The sequence below is a fragment of the Antechinus flavipes genome, chromosome 5 (genome assembly GCF_016432865.1).
Source record: "Antechinus flavipes isolate AdamAnt ecotype Samford, QLD, Australia chromosome 5, AdamAnt_v2, whole genome shotgun sequence".
In the NCBI taxonomy this organism is placed as follows: Eukaryota; Metazoa; Chordata; class Mammalia; order Dasyuromorphia; family Dasyuridae; genus Antechinus; species Antechinus flavipes.
Genome location: NC_067402.1, coordinates 52895830 through 52915074, shown reverse-complemented (window position 1 = coordinate 52915074; position 19245 = coordinate 52895830). Strand labels below are relative to the sequence as shown.

Sequence of the window (19245 nt, the reverse complement as noted above, 5' to 3'; positions counted from 1 at the left end):
TATTTCCACTGTCTCCAGAAAACCCCTTTGAAAATACATTGAAATTTATAACCTGAAAATGCATTGTCATTTTGGGCACATGGAGCCCACACATGCTCCATCCCATTCCCCAATTCAGGAACCATCATAAGGATTTTTATAGAAATCAGTTCTGGAAATCCAAAGTAAGAAACCCCGTCTCTTAAGTTCCCTTGTGTTGGCTTAAGACTAACCTGAACTCCCCATCAAAATTACAATGGGAAGTGGATAGAATGTAGGGTTTGGAGTCAGAAAAAAACTGAGTATGATCCATCCTGAGACACTCCCCAGCTGTGTGTTCCCTCACAAGTCACTCACCATCCCTATGCTTCAGTTTCCTCATTTGTAAAATGGAGATAATAATAGCCTCGACCTCACAAGGTTGTGTGGGTCAAATGAGTCAAGGTATATAAAGTGTCCATACACTATATCCTATAAAGGCTAGAATGATGATGATGAAGATGATGAGGTTATCAATAACTTGTCTGACATTTTGGGCCCTCTAAAAATGTGAAGAAAACAGTCTAGTGGTTTTATTTGGTCTGAGCTAGCAGGCCTTCCCCCAGTCTGCATGAGTCACAGTTGGCAGATCATTTGAATGTCCTGTGGTTAACATTGGGCTCTGAAAAAAAGAATCCTTAGGGCTGCCCCAGTGTTTGCTATGGCAACCAGCATTTGTATATTTTGAAAAATGATTTTTTTCATTTCTGTGTGGTGAATTTGAGCGGGAACAGTTGGAGGAGGTAACATTTGCCCCTCGGCATGGGTGCAAAAAGATAATTTCTTTTGCTCACTGAAAATTAGGTAGACTCAAACTCATTTTTTTTTTTCAGGAGTAGTGTGGTTTCTGTATTATTCATTGGAAATTGTACTGTGCAAATCAATCAATGACCTTATTAACATCTATTTTTAAACATCTGCCCAAAGAAGCATCAGATATAGATTTCATTTTCCCCTGTTAATTGCTAGTCCTCTTATCCCACAATCTTATATGCTAGGAAAGACTGGAATAGATGGCTTGCCTTCTATCCTATGAGGCCTTTGAGAAACACTAGTACCTACTTCATTTGCTCAATATAAGGTGAATCCAAAGTAGCACAGATATATTCTTGACTTTGGTGTAAGAGTCTAATAGATTTCTTATCCCTCTCAAGAATTTACATAATATTCCTGTAAAGGGTTTGGGAAGGTACATTATTTCAGCTGCAAAAGGCTCCCATCTCATCCATCTTGAATTCAAATGAAATAGTTCAACTTTTGTACTGAAGTTGAGAAGGAGCCTTTTTTGGGCAGTATGAGATTTTTCTTCTTGTTCAACCTTGCCTGGGAAATAACTACATTTATTTTTATATTTGCTATTTTTGAGTTTGAGGTATTTTAAGTTTACATGATAAGATCCTTGGATATATAAACATCATACTGAATTAAAAGCACAGTGAGACTCTAACCTGGAACAAATGTCCTGAGGTTAAATGGTAACCTTAGAGAATACCCAAGTCTCATGTACTCTGATTCAATCCATTCTGAGACCTGCTCCCCCCACACCTTGTAATTTAGGATCCTACAACTACAGAGTTAGAAGGTGACTCAGAGCCTCTTTTTATATATCATGGAACCGAGCATTAGGGACGTAGCTTAAGTCAAATAATCAATCAACCTATTATATATATATATATATATATGAATGTGTTCTTATATCACTTTTTCCCCCCATCCATCATGTGAGTTCTTGTCTCATGTGAGTTCCCCATAAAACAGTCTTTTAGTGTACATTTGGCCAGACCAATGGAGTTGTACTCTCTGCAGTAGAGTTCAAGAAAGGACTTCAGGGTCTCACACTTATTTTTGCTAGATGATCTTTAGAATCTTCCAAAGACAATTCAAATGGAAGTGATTCAGCTCCTTGATGTGGTGCTGGGAGACTGTCCAGATTTCACAGGTATACAGTAGTGTTATGTGACATGGGAGACACTGGCACAGGTCGCCCAACATGGCGTGCCCTCATCAGAGAAGGTGCCGTGCTCTATGAACAAAGCAGAATTGAAGTAGCTCAGAAGAAAAGTGAGATGCACAAAGTTAGAGAAGTCACTCCAAATGTTCACAGGGACTATTTGTGCCCGACTTGTGGTAAAGCATCCTGAGCTTGTGTTGCTCTGATCAGGATACCTTGTAACTTGACTCTAAGAAAATGATATCATTTTGATTCTTTTCAAGAATGAAGGATAACAACTAACCAACCAAGAATAACCATAATAACTAGAATTTATATAATGCTTGAATGTTGCAAAATACCTTACAAAGAACATCCCATTTGATTTTCAAAAATCCCTGGCAGGTAGGTACTAGTGTTATTCTGATTTTACAAATGAGGTAGCTGAGGCAGAAAGAGATTGTGACTTGCTCAGGGTTGTATGACTGTAGAGGTATGAGGCAGGATTCTAACTTGAATCTTCCTGAATCTCTCTCCAATACTTTATCTACTGTACCACCTAATTGTCTCAGTATATCTCAGGACTGGGAAATACAAAAACCAAAAGGAGACTAAGTGTGATAGACAAGTCAATATATGCTGTGTGCAAAATAAGTAGGAAGTGATTTGGGGGGTTGAAACACCTGGGAGAATTGAAGAAGACTTATTAGACTTCCAGGGGTTTAAAAGGTTTTAAGAGAGAGAAGCAAGAAAAAAAACCATCAGAGGCATGGGAGGCAGCATGGGTGAAGGTATAGAAATGCAAAGGTCAGATTAACTGGAGCACAGATTTGGAAAGGCAGAGCAAAGCCAGATTGAGTATCAGAGTTTAAATGCCAACAGAGGAATTTATATTTTATCCTCTAGGGAATGGCACACACTCTCTCTCTCTCTCTCTCTCTCTCTCTCTCTCTCTCTCTCTCTCTCTCTGTGTGTGTGTGTGTGTGTGTGTGTGTGTGTGTAGGGGACAAATGACATTAAAAAGTCATTAAGGTCTACAAAGTATTTTACAGACATTATTTCATCAGAACTTCATGACAAACCCTTCCAGGAGGAAGTCAATACAATTATTTTCTTCATTTTACGGGTGAAGAAACTGAGACTCAGAAGAAATTAAGTGATATATCTGTAGTTCCATTATTCATAAAGTTGGGGGCAGGATTCAGATCCAGGTTTACCTGACTCCAAGTCCAACAATTCTTCATAAAAATCAAATTAAGTTGGGCAGAATCAGGATTTGGACTGAGCCTTCAGATTCTGAGTCTGTAGAACTTTCTAGTGTACCTCAACATTTCTCAAGAGGCAAAAGACAGGATTGTTCACATGGGCAGCTTTGCATTTTTCACATCTAAGAGACCCAAAGGTCTCTTAACCCGCCTCTTTCCTTGTCTATTCTACTTTTAGCTCTCTCCCATAAGACCTTTTTATTTTCTTGTAAAGTATCTATCTAGAAACTTAGAAACTTGATAGTGAATACCCACATTCAGTAAAACAGTGGGGGGAAATAAGCCGGAGAGAGATGGGTGATAAATTAAGCTCATCTTTATTCATATGTTTAGAATGTTTTGAAGGGAGAGTGATTAAAAGGGGCTCTTGGGCTGCCCACCATCCTTAAATCTTCCCCAGCTTCCCCAAAGCCTCACAAGCTTGACATTCTCTCACAAATAGTTGATGACGGCTCAGGATGAGCCATCGGAATTTGGGGATTTATGACTTCTTCTGTTTCTGGTTTTTTGGATGTCCTTGATTAGGACACATTTCTCCTCTTGCTCCACAATCTTGATAAGGTTGTCAGATACCTGTCTTCCAGGGACGCGTTTAGATTTAGGACAATGGTGGTGGCACTAGCTATATAAAGTCCAAATATGATTACAGATGAATTCTCATTAAAGTAGATGGCATTTCCTGTACAATCATTGGGCTCTCAAGTTTTACAACCACATGCTGGTAGCTGATATACTTGCTGCAATATTTAAAACAGCAAAATTTTAGTTTATTTCCTCTCAATCCCACCATTCTAGCTCCAGTCACAAGATTTGATATCTCCTATGTGTGCATATATGTGTGTGTGTGTAAATAACTGAGCATGTACAGAAATCCCACTAGACACTTTAAATTTTATGGCTCCCAGTATTTTAGTTCAAGCACAGCTGGATTTTAAGTGTTTAAAAATGGAAATTTCTGAAAAGGAGTGAATGCAGAATTTCCTAGATCACAGGGGTGTCAATCTTCTGGCTCATCACCTTCAGAGATAGGATTTGGGGATATAGCAAACCAAGGATGCTTTGTTAGGAAGAAGAACTCACAAATATAATAAAATTCTTGTGCTAGAACTTTTCTTTCTTTCTTCTATTTACCCATCAAGTTGTTAAACTATCTTTTTTTTTCCCTTAAGGATCTGTTCTAGTGAACAATCAGTCACATCAGTCACAAGCCCATAGGAAAATGAAGTCAAATCCCTTTATTTGTATTACCAGGCTGTTTAAGGGAATGGAGTTTCATTATAACAGGATGGGGAATAGTGTTGTTGAAGTTGGAAGATGTATATTATATTCAAATTCTACTCTCCCTCATCCACCTGGAAGTCCATGGATAAATCCTTTAATCTCTTTAATTCTATTTTCTTACCTACAAAAGGGACAAAAGAAGGAGTAATTAAACTACTCTATAAGGTCCCATTCTGCCCCAATTTATGCTATGTGTGATCTTATCTTTCTAAGGGCAATAAGCATATTATAACTCTTGATTTCTATTTTTTTAGACTCAGTTATTTTAATCATTGATTCCTAGAATCTCAATAGTGAAAGGAGTCTTAAAGCAATGATGTACTGTTAAATATTTAACAACCAGCTCTCTCGTGAAGCAATGTGTTCCCAGTTTAAAGTTCAATTAAATTTAATCATTAACATTAACACTATATCCATACATCTGCATTACTTTAAGTCTAGACAATCAGCAGACTCAAGCCCTTAGCAATTTGCCCATTGCTGAGGTATGAATAACTAACTACTCACACTGAACATTTAAGTCAGGAAGGACAGAGCTGGCTCCAGCATATCTCTGCTTAAAGGTCATTTCATTCAATGTTCAATGTACAATGTACAAAGTTCCCTCAAGTGATTCATTTCAAATCTGCCCAATCCTCTCCAGTGACAGAGAACTCACTCTTTCCCAACTAAGCTTGATTCATTTGTTTAGATCACTCTCTTTCTTAGGAAGTTTTCTTATACATTGAGCCAAAATCTAAAGCTCAGAAACGTCTGCCTATAGTTCCTAGTTCTACCTTCTGGAACTAAAGGAAGAAGTGATTTATTGTGGTTTTAGACTATCTTAAGAGATCTAAAAGGACATATTGAAGTCCATTAATTATTTTAATTTAACAATTTTATATGAGAGTACTATAAACTCACAGAATCATTTGAAGATGTAATGGACCCTAAGGGAAGCTCATAGCCTGACCTCTTTTATTTCAAAGATAAGTATATGAAGCCTAGAGTGGCCAAGTGTCTTGCCTGAAGTCACATGGATAGTAAGAAGTGAACCTGAGATTTGTACCAGGTTTGCATGATCTTACAGAAAAAAATAATGACTTTGAAATCAAAGGGACTGGGTCTTTGGGACTCAGTTTTCTTACCTCTATAGTGGGAAGGATTGAACTAAATGGCCTCTGAGGTCACTCCCACCTCTAGCTCTATGACAAGATTGCTCCTGATCCTATTCTCTTTCCACAACACAATTATCATCTCTATGCGACTCATTCTCGAATTTATTTATTCAGCCTTGACCTCTACTGAATTTCAGCCTAACATCTCTAATAGCTGATTGGATGTCTCAAACTGGAGGTCCCCTACATATCTTAAACTGAACATGTCTAAAAATGGACTCTCTTTCCCCCAAAAAATCTCCCCTTCTTCTTACCTTTCCTCTTACTATCAAGAATTCCACTGTTCTCCTAGTCCCTCAAGCTAATCCTCACCTTCCCACTCTCTCACATCTTCCCCCCCATAACTAATCTCTTGCTAACGGCTTCCCATTTCATCCTCTTAAATATGTCTCCTCTCCACCCGACAATTCTTCCACCTTGTGGCAGGCCTTCATTTCCCCTCCCTTGGACTACTGCAGTAGCCTGTTGGTTAGTCTTTCTGTCCATTCCAGGTTATATTTTACTTTATGATTAGGTGATTTTCCTGTAAATGCACTCTGATCATGTTAGCCCCCTAGCCAATAAACTGCAGTCACTCCCTATCACCTTCTCTAGAATAAAATATAAAATCCTCCTTTTGTGATAAAAGCCCTTTTGAATCTGCCTCCCCACTTCTAATCATCTTACATCATACACTCCTTCTTCCAACTCCCAACTATTCTTTGACTTAAGTTTCCTTTCTGTTTTTTAAGAGAGACCCTCCATCTCCAAGCTTGAGGCATTTTCATTGACTGGCCCCCAAGTCTGAAATGTTCTTTATCCCCTAGCTTCCCTGACTTCTTCAAAGTCCCAGATAAAATATCACTTTCTACAAGGATCATATTGTTTCTAATTTATGCTGAATGTAGTTTATTTATTAATAGTTGTTCACATGTTGTTGTCCCCTTTAGATTGTGAACTCCTTGAGTTTTTGCCTTTGTATCCTTTTGCTTTTTTGCCCCTTTCTATATCCCCAGCACTTAGCACAGGGCTTGTCAAACAGTAAGCACTCAATAAATGTTTGTTGACTGACTGAATGACCACAACATGGTGCTTCTCAAAAGTAGAATATCCCATATGAAAAGAAACAATGTCATAACTTCCCAAAAGCTAAGTGTCATTGATGTAGAGGATTCCAACATCAATTTATAAATAGTTGTGGGATTTCCTTCCCACAGTTATTTCAATAGTTTCTTCCCTTCTGTTCTTAGTTTTAAATAAAACCAAATTCTTTGCGTGGCAGGCTTTTGCATTTGGTGTCTAACTCAGCAGACCTTAGGTTTTTAACCTTGTAAAATTGCTCTTACCACAAGCAGCTTCTTCTCTGTTTTCAGCTGTATGATGGACCTCAACTGATAGCCCGTTACTGTGGAACAGAACTACCCCCTTCCGGGTCGACCACAGGGTCCAAGTTGCATGTGATCTTCTACACTGACTGGCTTGGCCATAATGAAATGGGATTCCAAATGTCCTGGAACCTCAATGGTAAGGTTTGAGTCATACTCAGTTCTGCTGTGGTTCAAGTCTCCCTATTTCCTTTTCTCCCATATTCCACAGGTAGGAACCTCCTTCCTGCCTTTCTTCTGGTGCCTCAGGAGCAGGGGGTCCTTCTATTTGTCCAGTCTGCTGCTGCTACCCCTCGGCTTTAGGCTTGGATCCTCCCCTGTTGCTCTGGGAGTTGGGTCGTCAGCCACACCCTTTCACATCCCATTTTTAAAAATCATATGAATGTTAAAAGTAGAGCTAGGAAGTGGACCTGTTATTTCATGATTACAGGTAATAGTAGGTGAGAAAACTTCCTGTGCAATGTAGATCAGTACTTTTTCTGCAACTTGAAGCCTTTAAGAATTGTCCAGATTACTTTTTCAAATCTACACAGCAGCTTATATAAGAGATAGGATGTGAATCCAAGTCCAACACCAGTTCTCTCTCTACTATTGCTACCCTTCTTCTCACATAGGTTATTATGTATTAGAAATGCACATTTTATCCCACAAATATTTAAGTGATTACTAAGACCAAGGCATTGTGCCAAGGGCTGCTCATATGAAGATGAAAAATGACCCAGTCCCTGTCCCCAAGGGGAATGTGACATGCACACAAATAAGTATAATGCACAATAGGGTATATTGGGGGCAAAGTGAAAGTCAACATGTTTAACAAAAATCTGAGGAGGAAGATGAGCATCCTGTTACCACAGAGCATCAGCAAAAGCTTTCTGGAGGCCATGACACACAAGTGGAATTGTGGAAGGCAGAGAGAGAGCCGTTAGTACCTATGGTATTAGAGTACCAAATACACAGAGGAAAAGACAACTTGTCAAGGTCAGGGCTTAAAATTTAATGCTGTTCTCCTGGAATATAAAAGGGCCAAGTGGACTGTATAGAATAGACTAATATGAAATAAAGGAGGAAGCACCAGTTAGATCTGAATTGTTGGGGCCAGTCTAAGGGGTCTAATTTTTTAGGTGGTAGGAAATCATAGAAGATTTTTGAGCAGAGAAATGAAAGAATAGTGACTCTGGAAAGGAAAGTCCTACTTCTGGCTTTAATCCCCCTAGACTTCTTCAGTTTATTCCTCTGAAAAATAATGAGGTTGAATTCAATGTCTTCTGAGCTCCCTCCCATTTCTGGTCTTGAAACTCTATGATTTATAACTGTGTAATCATTAGGAAGATTATTTTGTCCACTGGGTAAGAGAGATATTGGAGAGGTCAGAGACTGGAAGGAGACCAAGTATTAGTTCTTTATGACATTACTATTACACAATCATTTTAGATGAGCATTTTTCTATTTTGTCTTCTTTTATGTATATGAAAATATGCCCGAGTTCAGGGAGTTTTGTGATATCATGGTGAAGTATAGCAAAATAATAGCCCTAAAATTTGATTGTGAATTGCTGACTCTGAGAATATGTGCTACAGTGTAATTGTACTGCCTTTGGTCTGTCAAACTAAACAGAAGAAAACTTTTATGGGAATTTTCTTTAGTATGTACGTGTTAATTATGACTTCCTTAATAAATAAAGAATAAAATAAAAAATATATCATAAATGAGGATAAGACAGGCTCATTGAAGAAAGAAACAGAAGAAAAGAATAACTGAATAAATTGCACATGCTCTGGGAATCATTTCATGGGAACTAATGGCAAAGCTAAAGGGATGAAGTAGAGAGAAAATGGAATCCCTTGGTTCAGAGTCAGGGGCTGCTTTAAGGAAGTCCAGAACCTAAAATGTGAAGTCAGTAAGTAGCAGCTACAGAGCAGAATTATTTTAGTTCAGTCAAGTCCACTTGGGAATTGGTGCTGGAGATAAAAAGGCAAAACCAAAACCAAAGCATTTTCAGCCCTCGAGAAGTTCATATTTTAGGGGCTTGAGTCATGGTGAGAAGTTAAATGTAGGTTGGGCATCTACTAGTCAGCTTTCTTCCTGTCCCCTAGTTTTAGTATTCTATTCTCTCTCAAATTACCTTTTCTGTGTAAGGCCACTTTTCTTCCTTGCCCCTAATTAAAAATGCAAGCTCTTTGACAACAGACTTTTGCTTTTGTGCCCTTAGTACCTAACACTTTGTACATAGTAAATACTTAATATGTTAGTTGAATTAAACAAAGCTTGGGTCATAATGATTGTGCTTTGTAACTGGTACATCCTAGATAGCATCTCTGAGACCTTCCCTAGAAGGAAAAAAAAAAAAAAAACCATGAGTTAGAGGATCCTAGTGCTAGTCCTGATTCCCTACTTCTTAAAATAAGTAGGATCCACTATGTACTATGTGGGGTCCCTTCCAAGTCCAGATCCCTGATTTCGAAATCCTAAATCATTTCCCTCTTCTCAATCATGCCTTTACTCAGCATTGTGGGATCTTATCATTTAGAGGGGTAACTGAATGAACAGTTTCAACCAGAAGGTATATAGGAGAGTCTGTATGTGGAATCTCCTAAAGAATAGGACTTTTTCTGTCAGAGATTAAAAGAAGGGAAAGATGGGGCAGTAGTGCCAGCAAAGAGAAGTGGAGATTTAACAAGAAGTGTCTAGAAGTCAGAGTCTAAGAAAAGAGCTTCCAGAAAAAAGGAGAATGGAGGCAGGGATTGGTTAGTGGTTTAAACCTATGTGCAAGGTTAATTGAATAATCTGAACTGTCTTTGTAATGCATTTCAATCCCAAACATACAATTTCTAGCTCTACAATGTCCAAGTAAAGCTTTTAGGTACACATCTGTGTTTTCCCTACATCCCATACATTAGCCAGTGGGAGAAGGAAAAGGGGCACAAGAGGAAAGAATGGAAATAGAAAAATGCTTTAATCGACAAGATCAGCTAGACTTTTTGTCCTTGAATAATGACAGAAAAGAGAGACTACAAGATATCCTACTTATTTGGATAAGTATCCTATTTACTTATTCCTCCTTACAAAAGAGTTTCCTTTGAATCAGAATTAGGTTGAGACATGAGGGCTGCCCAGATGTAATGAGGGGATGTTCCGTTTTACTCCCACCTATTTGTCTCCATTGCATCAATATTAAATCTCATTTTAGTCCCTCCTGCTCCTTCCACGGACAGCTATGTCATGGCATTTTTGATCTGTCCCTGAGAGAATAAGAGTGACATCATTTCCTGAGTATTTCTGCAGGACGAGAAGCCATATCCCCCTTTTATTGAGTGAGTCAATTAATAAACAAACACTTTACAAAAATGTCCTCCCTTTTGTGGAGCACACAAGGCTCCAGGCTGCACTGAGGACATGGATCTCCTAACGCGCTTTATCTGCTGGAGCATTTTAACAGAGGGGCTGCTGCAGGAGCAGATTAAACCCCATGACTGTGTCATTATGCAGGCTCCCAAAGAGGGTCCCTCCCTGAAAATAATGACACGGCCACAGAGCTCTGTCTGGGGAATCAGTTCACAGCATTCAGCGCTGACAGCATTGTCCGGTGTCTGAATCAGAGGCCCCGGCCGAAGGGAGTGCGGCTTTCCGCCCGCTCTGAATAGGCTCTTAGGCTCAGCCCCATTGGACACTCATCCCCGTGGGCTGCCAGCTCCCCAAAGGCCTCTCTTTCACCAGGGAGTGGAATCCAGCATTCAAGCAAGGTCAAGGAGCTTTGGGAGTGAAAGAATAACATGCAAAAGGAGTGAGCTCCTCAGCTGGGAACCAGGGGGAGGGAGGACTGAAGTGGAGGAGGGGGGCCGGAGGGGGTGGGGGAGGTGATGTCACCCTGTACCTTCACAAAGGAGAAGTCTTTTCTTTGTCAAGAAGGATGACATCAGCCTCCAGACAGGGGTGCCGGTTGCGTTTTATCTTCCCTTTGGCCTGTTCAATGACTTTCTAAAGCAGCGGGAGTTGACAGAAATCCACCGGGCCAGTGCCTTCCCAAAGCTTCCCCACGTGCCCTCCTCCCCCAGCCCGGGTCAGCCCCAGCCAGCTCCGGCTCTTGCCTCCTGTGAACCTGCTGGTGGTAGGTAGGCCGGGTCCCTTTTGTCCTAAACCCTTCTTTTTCACCCTGGAGAAGAAGCTGATGGGGATGATCCGGCGCCAGTTTCTCTCACTGCCCCTCATTTTAGTTCTCCTTGCCCTCCAGTTATCCAAACAGCAAACTCTGCTTCTTATTCTTCAGATCAACTGTCTTAAACGTGGTGATAAAGATCGAGTTTACTTTTCTTCAGAGTTTTGCTTGTTTGAACCGTGTTGACTGACCATCTTGCTGAGCTGTGGGCCCGTGGAGTGTCAGCTGTGGGTGGCTTGTTGAGTCTGCAGTGTGTGGTCCTGGCAAAGCCAATTAGAGTTTGAAAATGGAGGTAATTGGTGAAGTCTTTGTGGAAAAGGCATCATAAGGCAGGTTTTTGGAAGATGAATAAGAACTAAGCACATGGACAGATGAAACTCGAGAGAACATCTTATTTGGGAGCCTGGACCCTTTTTGTGCTGTCTGGGGACACCCATGAGCCACTTCTCAGAATAGTGATTTTTAAAAACAGAATAAAATAAGAGGGATTAAAAAAGAAACCACATATACTGAATACAGTAATCAGAATGTTTAAGAAAACAGGTGAGCTCAGAACCCCTGTTCTGGAGGCTCACTTGTCAGGATGTTGCCAGGGGGCTTTCTCTTTCTGATCAGGCACAGGTAGACTAGCTAGCTGCCTTTGGAGGGCCTTTCCACCCCTGAAGTTCTATTATTCTGAAACATATTATTCTAGAGAAGTGCAATCAGCAGAACAGAAATATAGCTGTGAAAAAAAAAAAGATGGTGCATATAGGGAACAGTGAGAAGATGGGTATGATTGGCTCAGAGACCACCTTCGAGGTCATGGTAGGAAGCTGGGTGGGGATAGGTATGGGAAGAGAGCTTATGGTAGCCCCAAAGCAAAACTGACCCTGGTAGACAAATCTTTGCAGATTTGAACGGGGATATTTTGTGATGGAAAGGAATATTTTAAAAGGATTCACATGAGAGCGAAATACAGGACTGCTGGAAGGGAGACTAACTGAGGAGGCTGGTACAGGAAAGAGGCATTGAGTGATCATAAAAGAAATCATTTCAATTACATAAAATAAAAAATGCAGGACCAAAAAGCATACTAAAAAGAGAAACTTTTTTAACAATAAGTTTTGACTGGCTTAGTTGATTTGATCATGGTTTATAGTCCCAGAGTAGGCCCTCACTTCCCCAGGGCATGGTCTTTAGTATGGGGAGCAAGAATAAAATAAATCAGTGTTATTAACTGGAAGAAAGTTCTTGAGAAGCAGTGGGACTGGAGAGGATACAGTGAATATGAAAGGTATTTTAGAGGGTGACATATCAAGAATTTATGACAGATGGATATTATCAACAAGAGCGATTCAAACATAAGTCCAAATTTCCTAATTATAATGCCTGGGGAAAAAAAACTCACAGAGAAGGGATTGTTGGAAAGAGGAGCTAGTTTTAAGAAAAAGCTGACATGCAATTTTAGACACTGATTTTGAGGCAACAAAGAGACATCCAAGTGGGGATTTCCTGTAGTCATTGGGAAATAGGAAGTTCGGGTAAGTGCTTATTTAGATTCGAAAGCTGAGGGGAGTGAATATTGAAGAAGAAATAACAGATGTTTTTGGAAATAACTAAAGTTAGGGAGTGAGAGGATGAAAAGGAATCACACAAAACACAGATAAAGAATAATTAGAGAAATATGAGTGGAATCAGAAAACTTTTGTATCATGAAAAATTGGAGAAAATAATTTTAAGGAGTTTCAGTGATGGTAAATGAAGAAAAGTTTATTGGTAATTATCAAGGGTAATTTCAGTAGAATTATGAAAGTGGAAGTTAGATTGGAAAGATTTTCAGAAGAGAATGGATCAACAGGAAATGAAGGCAATGTCTGCAGAAGAGTATTCCCCAGTAACCAGGAAAAGGCCCAACAACAAACAAACAAACAAAAATTATAATAACATTTTTACTACTCCATAAAATTTTTATTTCCGAAGTTTACTTACTTCTTTAAAGTACAAAATACAAAAAAATCCTAATTCTTTGATCTTCTTTTCTTTTCTCCTGAATCCTCCTTCTCTTCTTTCTGGCTTATTTCACGGGCCCTGTTACTGGCCTCCTACCCCTCAGGGATTGAGAATTGCTGTGCTGAAACTGCCAAAGAGTTGAGCATTTGGTAGTAGACAGTTATGATATTTTGCATATCTACAGGATGCTTTGGACTAGAAGATACTGGTTTCAGCTACAACTGCAATTTTGATAGTAAAAAGAATAAAAATGGAGGAATAGATAGGAGGATCTTAGGGAGTTTTTTCATATTATTATTGACAAGATGGAGAGGCCTTTTTGAAGGTGGAAGGGAAGGATTCCATGGCAAAGAGTGAGAAGCTAAAGATGCTACAAGGGGAGAAAGCAGAGTAGATCGGAGACTTCAGGTTTTAGAGACAGAATGATTGGATCAGTCCTGGCCTCAACAATTAGAACAAGGAACCATGACTCCTCATTGGGTTCATCTCCACTCTCAGTGTCCTGACATTAAGTTCCCCAACTAGCCAGGAGTTGTTCCTTTTTTTCCCTTGAAGGAATAAAGTGACTGCTGTCCGTAAATCTGGCATAATGGCAATGGCTAAAAAACTAGCCTCCGGCAAATCCCCATCTGGTTATGGCTCCAACTGGAAAAAAGAATGGGGAGACAGATGTTAGGACCATTATAGGGTCTAAGAGGGCTCATGATCCCAAAGTTAAATGCCACTTTACTTCTTGAGACTAGGGAGAAAGAAGCTGGATGTTTCAGGGGAGGTGATAAGTCAATTCACTCTGGTTTCTGTTTTGTGCCAAGTCCTTTGCTAGGGATTAAGAATACAAAAAAAAAACAAAGTTTGAAATACTATTTGAAGTGTGTTAGAGAAGAATGAGAGATGGATTAATACTAATGAGGAGCAAGGAATATCTTGTAAAAACTAAGTTTCCTGCGTCTAGGATTGATCAGGGATGGCTATGACTCCTTCCTCTGACCAGGAGTGTGACCAAAGAAAGTGGACATGGTGGGTGATACACAGCTGCGGCTGGGTAGGTGACCGAGATGACATGGGAGAGGGGAAGAGAGCCTTGAGAGGCTGCACTGAAGTAATTGTCTTTTGAGTCCAGGATAGAGAGGAAAAGCAACAGAACCAAAAGGGAATTAACGGGCTAGCTGAAGTGGAAGGGGTTAAGTGATTGAAGGTCTTAGCAAAGGAGAGAGAGAGGGAGAGCCGACATAACAGGTTCAGAGACAGATCAAGGCTGTGATAATGAAGACCAATGTCGGCTTAAACAATTCTTCTTGTTAATGATGTCATGTACTGACTTGGTGAAAATATGGTTTGGGAAGAGGGATGGGCTGGAGATCTGTGTGACAACAGAATTTAAGTACAGCTAGTAAATAGTTACCAAAATGGATGTTAAAGTCATAAAGATGATGGAAGGGGATGAAGTAAGGAGAATAATCTAATTCTGTTTCTCTTCTCTTGACCTGAGCCACATGTGGATAAAAATGGGACAAATTAGATTGACTTCTATGTCTATTTTTCGTCTTGATCTTTATCTGGTCACTGGTTCCAGAAGGCTCTGGAGGGAAAGTGAGGCAGGTGATTTTGCCTAGTCCTCCCTCGCTTAATTCCAATTAACTTGTGTGTCATGAAATCATCTCCCTGATGTCATGATCCTCTCTGAGAAATGAAGGACAAACAATATCATTTAAAGAGACATGATTTTGAAATGTGGAATTATTATTTAATAGGTCAACATAATTTTATGGTTTAAAAGTATTTTGTAATTTTAAAAAGTCACAAAGATTGTTCTATTGGTTTATATCTCAAATGAAATAAGTTAGATAAAGTACTTTGCAAACCTTAAAAAGCAATGTCAATGTCAGCTATTATGTTCATTCAAAAAGCAACCATGTAAAATGTGGAAAAAAATCCCAACACTGAAAATACTTGGTTTCAGTTATGAGCGTGTGGTATCTTTGAGGAGTTGTGGCCTATAAGAATTCGAGGGCTTTTTCAGAAGTGTTTAAGAAGTATCCAGGCTTAATCTCATTTTGAGTAACTATATGGTTCCTTTTAAATTCCTTGAACAGTTTTAATTGAATTACATATTGGACTTCCCTTTCAATGGTGACCTATGATATAACGTTAAAGAGGACTGTTACAATACCTGCTGCATTCTGCCTCAAATATGACATCAGTGCAAAAGCTTCCTTTGTTTAGGTTTGGGAAACTTCCTAGAGATGACAAATCAGGACAAACATGAGAGTAGCATGCTAGTAAGTATGTAAAAGATAGCTCTCTAAGAAAAAGAAAAAAAAAGTACGAGGAACACTTTTAAGTTGAATCTTCGTTATAAATATCTTATTTATCATATTCTTAAGTCTAGACTTTCAACAAATTATTACATCAAACTGACTCATAGTATTTGTTATCTAAAATGTAAATGCTTGCACTGAATATTTAACAATTGACTTTCAAGAGCTGCTTTAAACTGGCTAAAACTGTTCAATTTAAATCTGCTAAGTCATTATTACTTCCATTTGGCTCCCATGATTTTAAAAAATTCCATTTATGTAGAAAGTTAGAAAAAATGCTGAATATTTTAAAATGATTTTTTTTTAGAGAATGTACTTATGCTAAGAAAAAAAAATACAACCATTTACACTTGTGCTCCGTATATTTACATTGATGTTCTATATATAATCTGTAGATGTACTTAAATGTAGCTATCTGATACTTCTGAAGCTAGATTGGGGCTCCATTCACCTGGGATGTTCTGTATCAACCTATTAGAGTTGTTTGGTTGTCTGTTTGTGACTTCTCATAGCTAAAAATGAGTTTGAACTTATTTGAACATTCATTAATCATAACATTGGCTTCTTTAGTCATACCTATACAGATAATTATTTAGTTTAGAAAACTTTATACATCTTATAACACTTTATAACACTTTATTCATATTATTCTAAAGTCTGATAAAGAATAAGCTAATGAGAAGGTTAATGATGAGCAAGGAATATCTTGTAAAAGCTAAATGTCCTGAGTCTGTGATGAACCAGGAGCTTATTAACCAACTGAAAAGTTACCAAATTAAGAACTGAAAGTATTGTTTACTAAAAATATTTTGTTTTTGGAAACTCCCTCTACTGCATCTTGTTGTTAATTTAATAGTCATAGATTGCTTGGGGCAGCTAAATGGCACGGTGGCTAGAGAGTTGAGTTTGGAGTCAGGAAGACCTGAATTCAATCTTGCCTCAGACACTTACTAATTATATGATATTGGAAATATCATTTAACCTTTTTGCCACAGTTTCCTGATCTGTAAAATGAGCTGGAGAAGGAAATGGTGAGCCATTTTCCAAGAAAACTCCAAGGTCATGAGGACTCCGATATGACTGAACAACAGCAATAATAAGATTTTCTCTCTTGATCACTAGCAAACAAATGGTTTATAGCAGAAAAGGGATTCAACCCTTTGTCTTTCTGAATCTGTCACACTAACCCCTCTACCCACTGTAACTATGCTGACTTTCCTGAGGATGTGCTATGGCCTATTTATTTTTATTTCACAAGTATTCTTCCTCCTCAGATCCCTATACTTAGTACTTGGGAGGAGAAAGTGTGGATGGATGGCTTGTGGTGGACACCCTTGGAGCAGAGGAGGGAGGAGCCATGCTGAGGAGATTTTGAATCTTCCTTGAGTTTAGACGTCACAGATTGACTGAAATTTCAGAGTTAAAAAAAAAAAAAGCCAGACTCGAAGATTATTCACATCCTTGACTACAACAGTGTACATTGTTGTTCAAAGTACATTCAGTTAATCTTGATTTCACACTGGGGAGAGAAAAACCTCATTTTTTGGCGAGTGGTTAGGACTCATTACTGAGCAAATCTGAGGCTCTCAAAGAGTATGAGGTTTTTTAAAGGTTACTCATCATCCCAAATTCACTCACCAAAGTCTGCATTCTGTTTCCAAGAACACTCTTTGAAATAGTACATCACGAACAGCCATAACCAAACCTCCCCTTGCCACCCCCACCTTCTCAAAACATGCAGCGTTCCATTCGTGCAGCCCCTGCAGTTCTGGCAAAAGGAAGGAGTTCAGTCTGTACAGGTTTCTTGACCTTTCTATTTGTGTCCTGGTTACCTAGCAACTCTGTGATAGACATTGCATATGCTTTCTGGGGAATTCCAGGCTTTTCTAGTACAGCACGAGAAAAAGAAAACTAGTATTTTTTATTAGTTTCGAAATTTATAGCAAAAGTTTCCAAAAATTGTTCCATTGAGGATGGTGAACCAATATCAAATTCATTGTAGTTCTTTACAGTTCAGAGAGGTTTGCTTTTACCTACTCCATATATATTTTATAGATATGTCACAGATCTAAGCATTGCTGTGAGAAATCTTTGAAAATGGTGTTTTTTTTTTAAATTTCTCTTCTAACATTACCTGCTCATGGCATAGGAGTGTATATGTTTGTGCGTATATATACACACACATTACATCTAAGTATACATACACATAGAGATACACTCATATATCTTCTCATCACATTTACAAACACACACACATATACATGCACACCCATACATATAAGTGTACACCCACAATACATACACATACACATAAAGAAATATGATCATTTTCTTCCATCTGATAAAACTTCTACTTTAAGTTCAGTCATTTGCAGACTAACTGCATTAACTGGCTACTTCTTATTCAAAAGACTACTTTTTCAGTTAATTATGATGAAAATGTCCCAGATGTTCTTTGGAGAGTAGATGAAGGGTAATTAAATTAAATCAAATGATTAGTGCACTGATCAAGTTAACAATTTGCTTAAGGAAGTAACTTATTTTTCCATAATTTTTTTTTCTTTCTTCCCATGAACATCAGAGAACATAGCAATGGAAAAAAAAGTTTAGTTCTTATCCTGGGCAATTTTGTGGCCAGATTATCATAGAATTCTAGATCTAGAGCTGGAGGGGTCCTGGGATATTGAATTCACTCTCTCCCATTTCACAGATGAGGGAATTCTGCTTTAGAAGGCTTAAGTGAATTGCCTGGGTGACTGGCAGAACGGATATTGAAATCCAGGTTTGATATCTCCAAATCTAGTTTTCTTTTCAATAACCACATGGCATTCTATCAAGTATATATATTTGTGGAACTTTTTCAGATAATAATATGAATTAACATTTATATACCTCTTTAATTTTTTGTAAATTTTGCAAAGCACTCTGCATATGTGTATGTATATATGTGTGTGTCTCTCTGTGTTTATATATAATCTTTGTGGGCATATATATATACACACATATATATACATGCATATTTATACATATATACACATATATACATACATACATATGTGTGTATGTGCATATATAATTTGTGCAACCCTCTCCACAGCTCTGTGAGACAGATAATCTAAATGTCCACATATTACAAATGGTGAAACTCTGATTGAGAATTTAAATGAGTTGCCCAAGACCATACAGCTAATGGACCCGGCAACATGGAAGTGAAAAGAGTAGAGTGTGGAGATCTGGGATTTGAAGCTAGAGTCCTTTTCTCCTGCAATCCCAGCATATTCCATTAGTTTTCCATGAAGGGAATGGAACTGAACGTACAGGGTTTTAATGATTTCTAATACAGAGGAAAGAGCAGTGAATTTGAATTTAGAGATTTTGTTTATTGAATCATTTTGGTTATGTCCAAGTTTTTGTAAACTTTTTGGAACTTTCTTGGCAAACTTTCAGGGCGGTTTGCAATTTCTTTCTTCAGCTCATTTTACAGATAAAGGAAACTGAGGCAAGCAGAGTGAAGTGACTTGCCCAGGGTCACACAGCTAATAAGTAGCTGAGGGTAGATTTGAATTCAGGAAGATGAGTCTTCCTGACTCCAGGCCCCGTGCTCTGTGAACTATGGTTTCACCTCGCTGAATTCAGATTCAAAGCCCACTTTTGCCATTTCTGACCTGAGTGACCTTGGACAAGTCAGTTAACTGGGGCCCAGCTACCTTATATGTAAAATGAAAAAGTTGGATTAGGGGATGTCTTTGGCTGCTTTCATGTTCTCA

At 38.7% G+C, this 19245-nt stretch overlaps 1 protein-coding gene across 1 annotated transcript in view; it reads left to right on the top strand.

Moving 5' to 3' along the window:
- CUBN (cubilin) overlaps window positions 1-19245 on the top strand; it is a 282230-nt gene that overhangs the window by 94781 nt on the left and 168204 nt on the right. The window contains exon 27 of the mRNA XM_051963617.1: window positions 7004-7154. Within this exon, the coding sequence (XP_051819577.1) occupies window positions 7004-7154 (151 nt within the window). The remainder of the gene's footprint in view (window positions 1-7003; window positions 7155-19245) is intronic.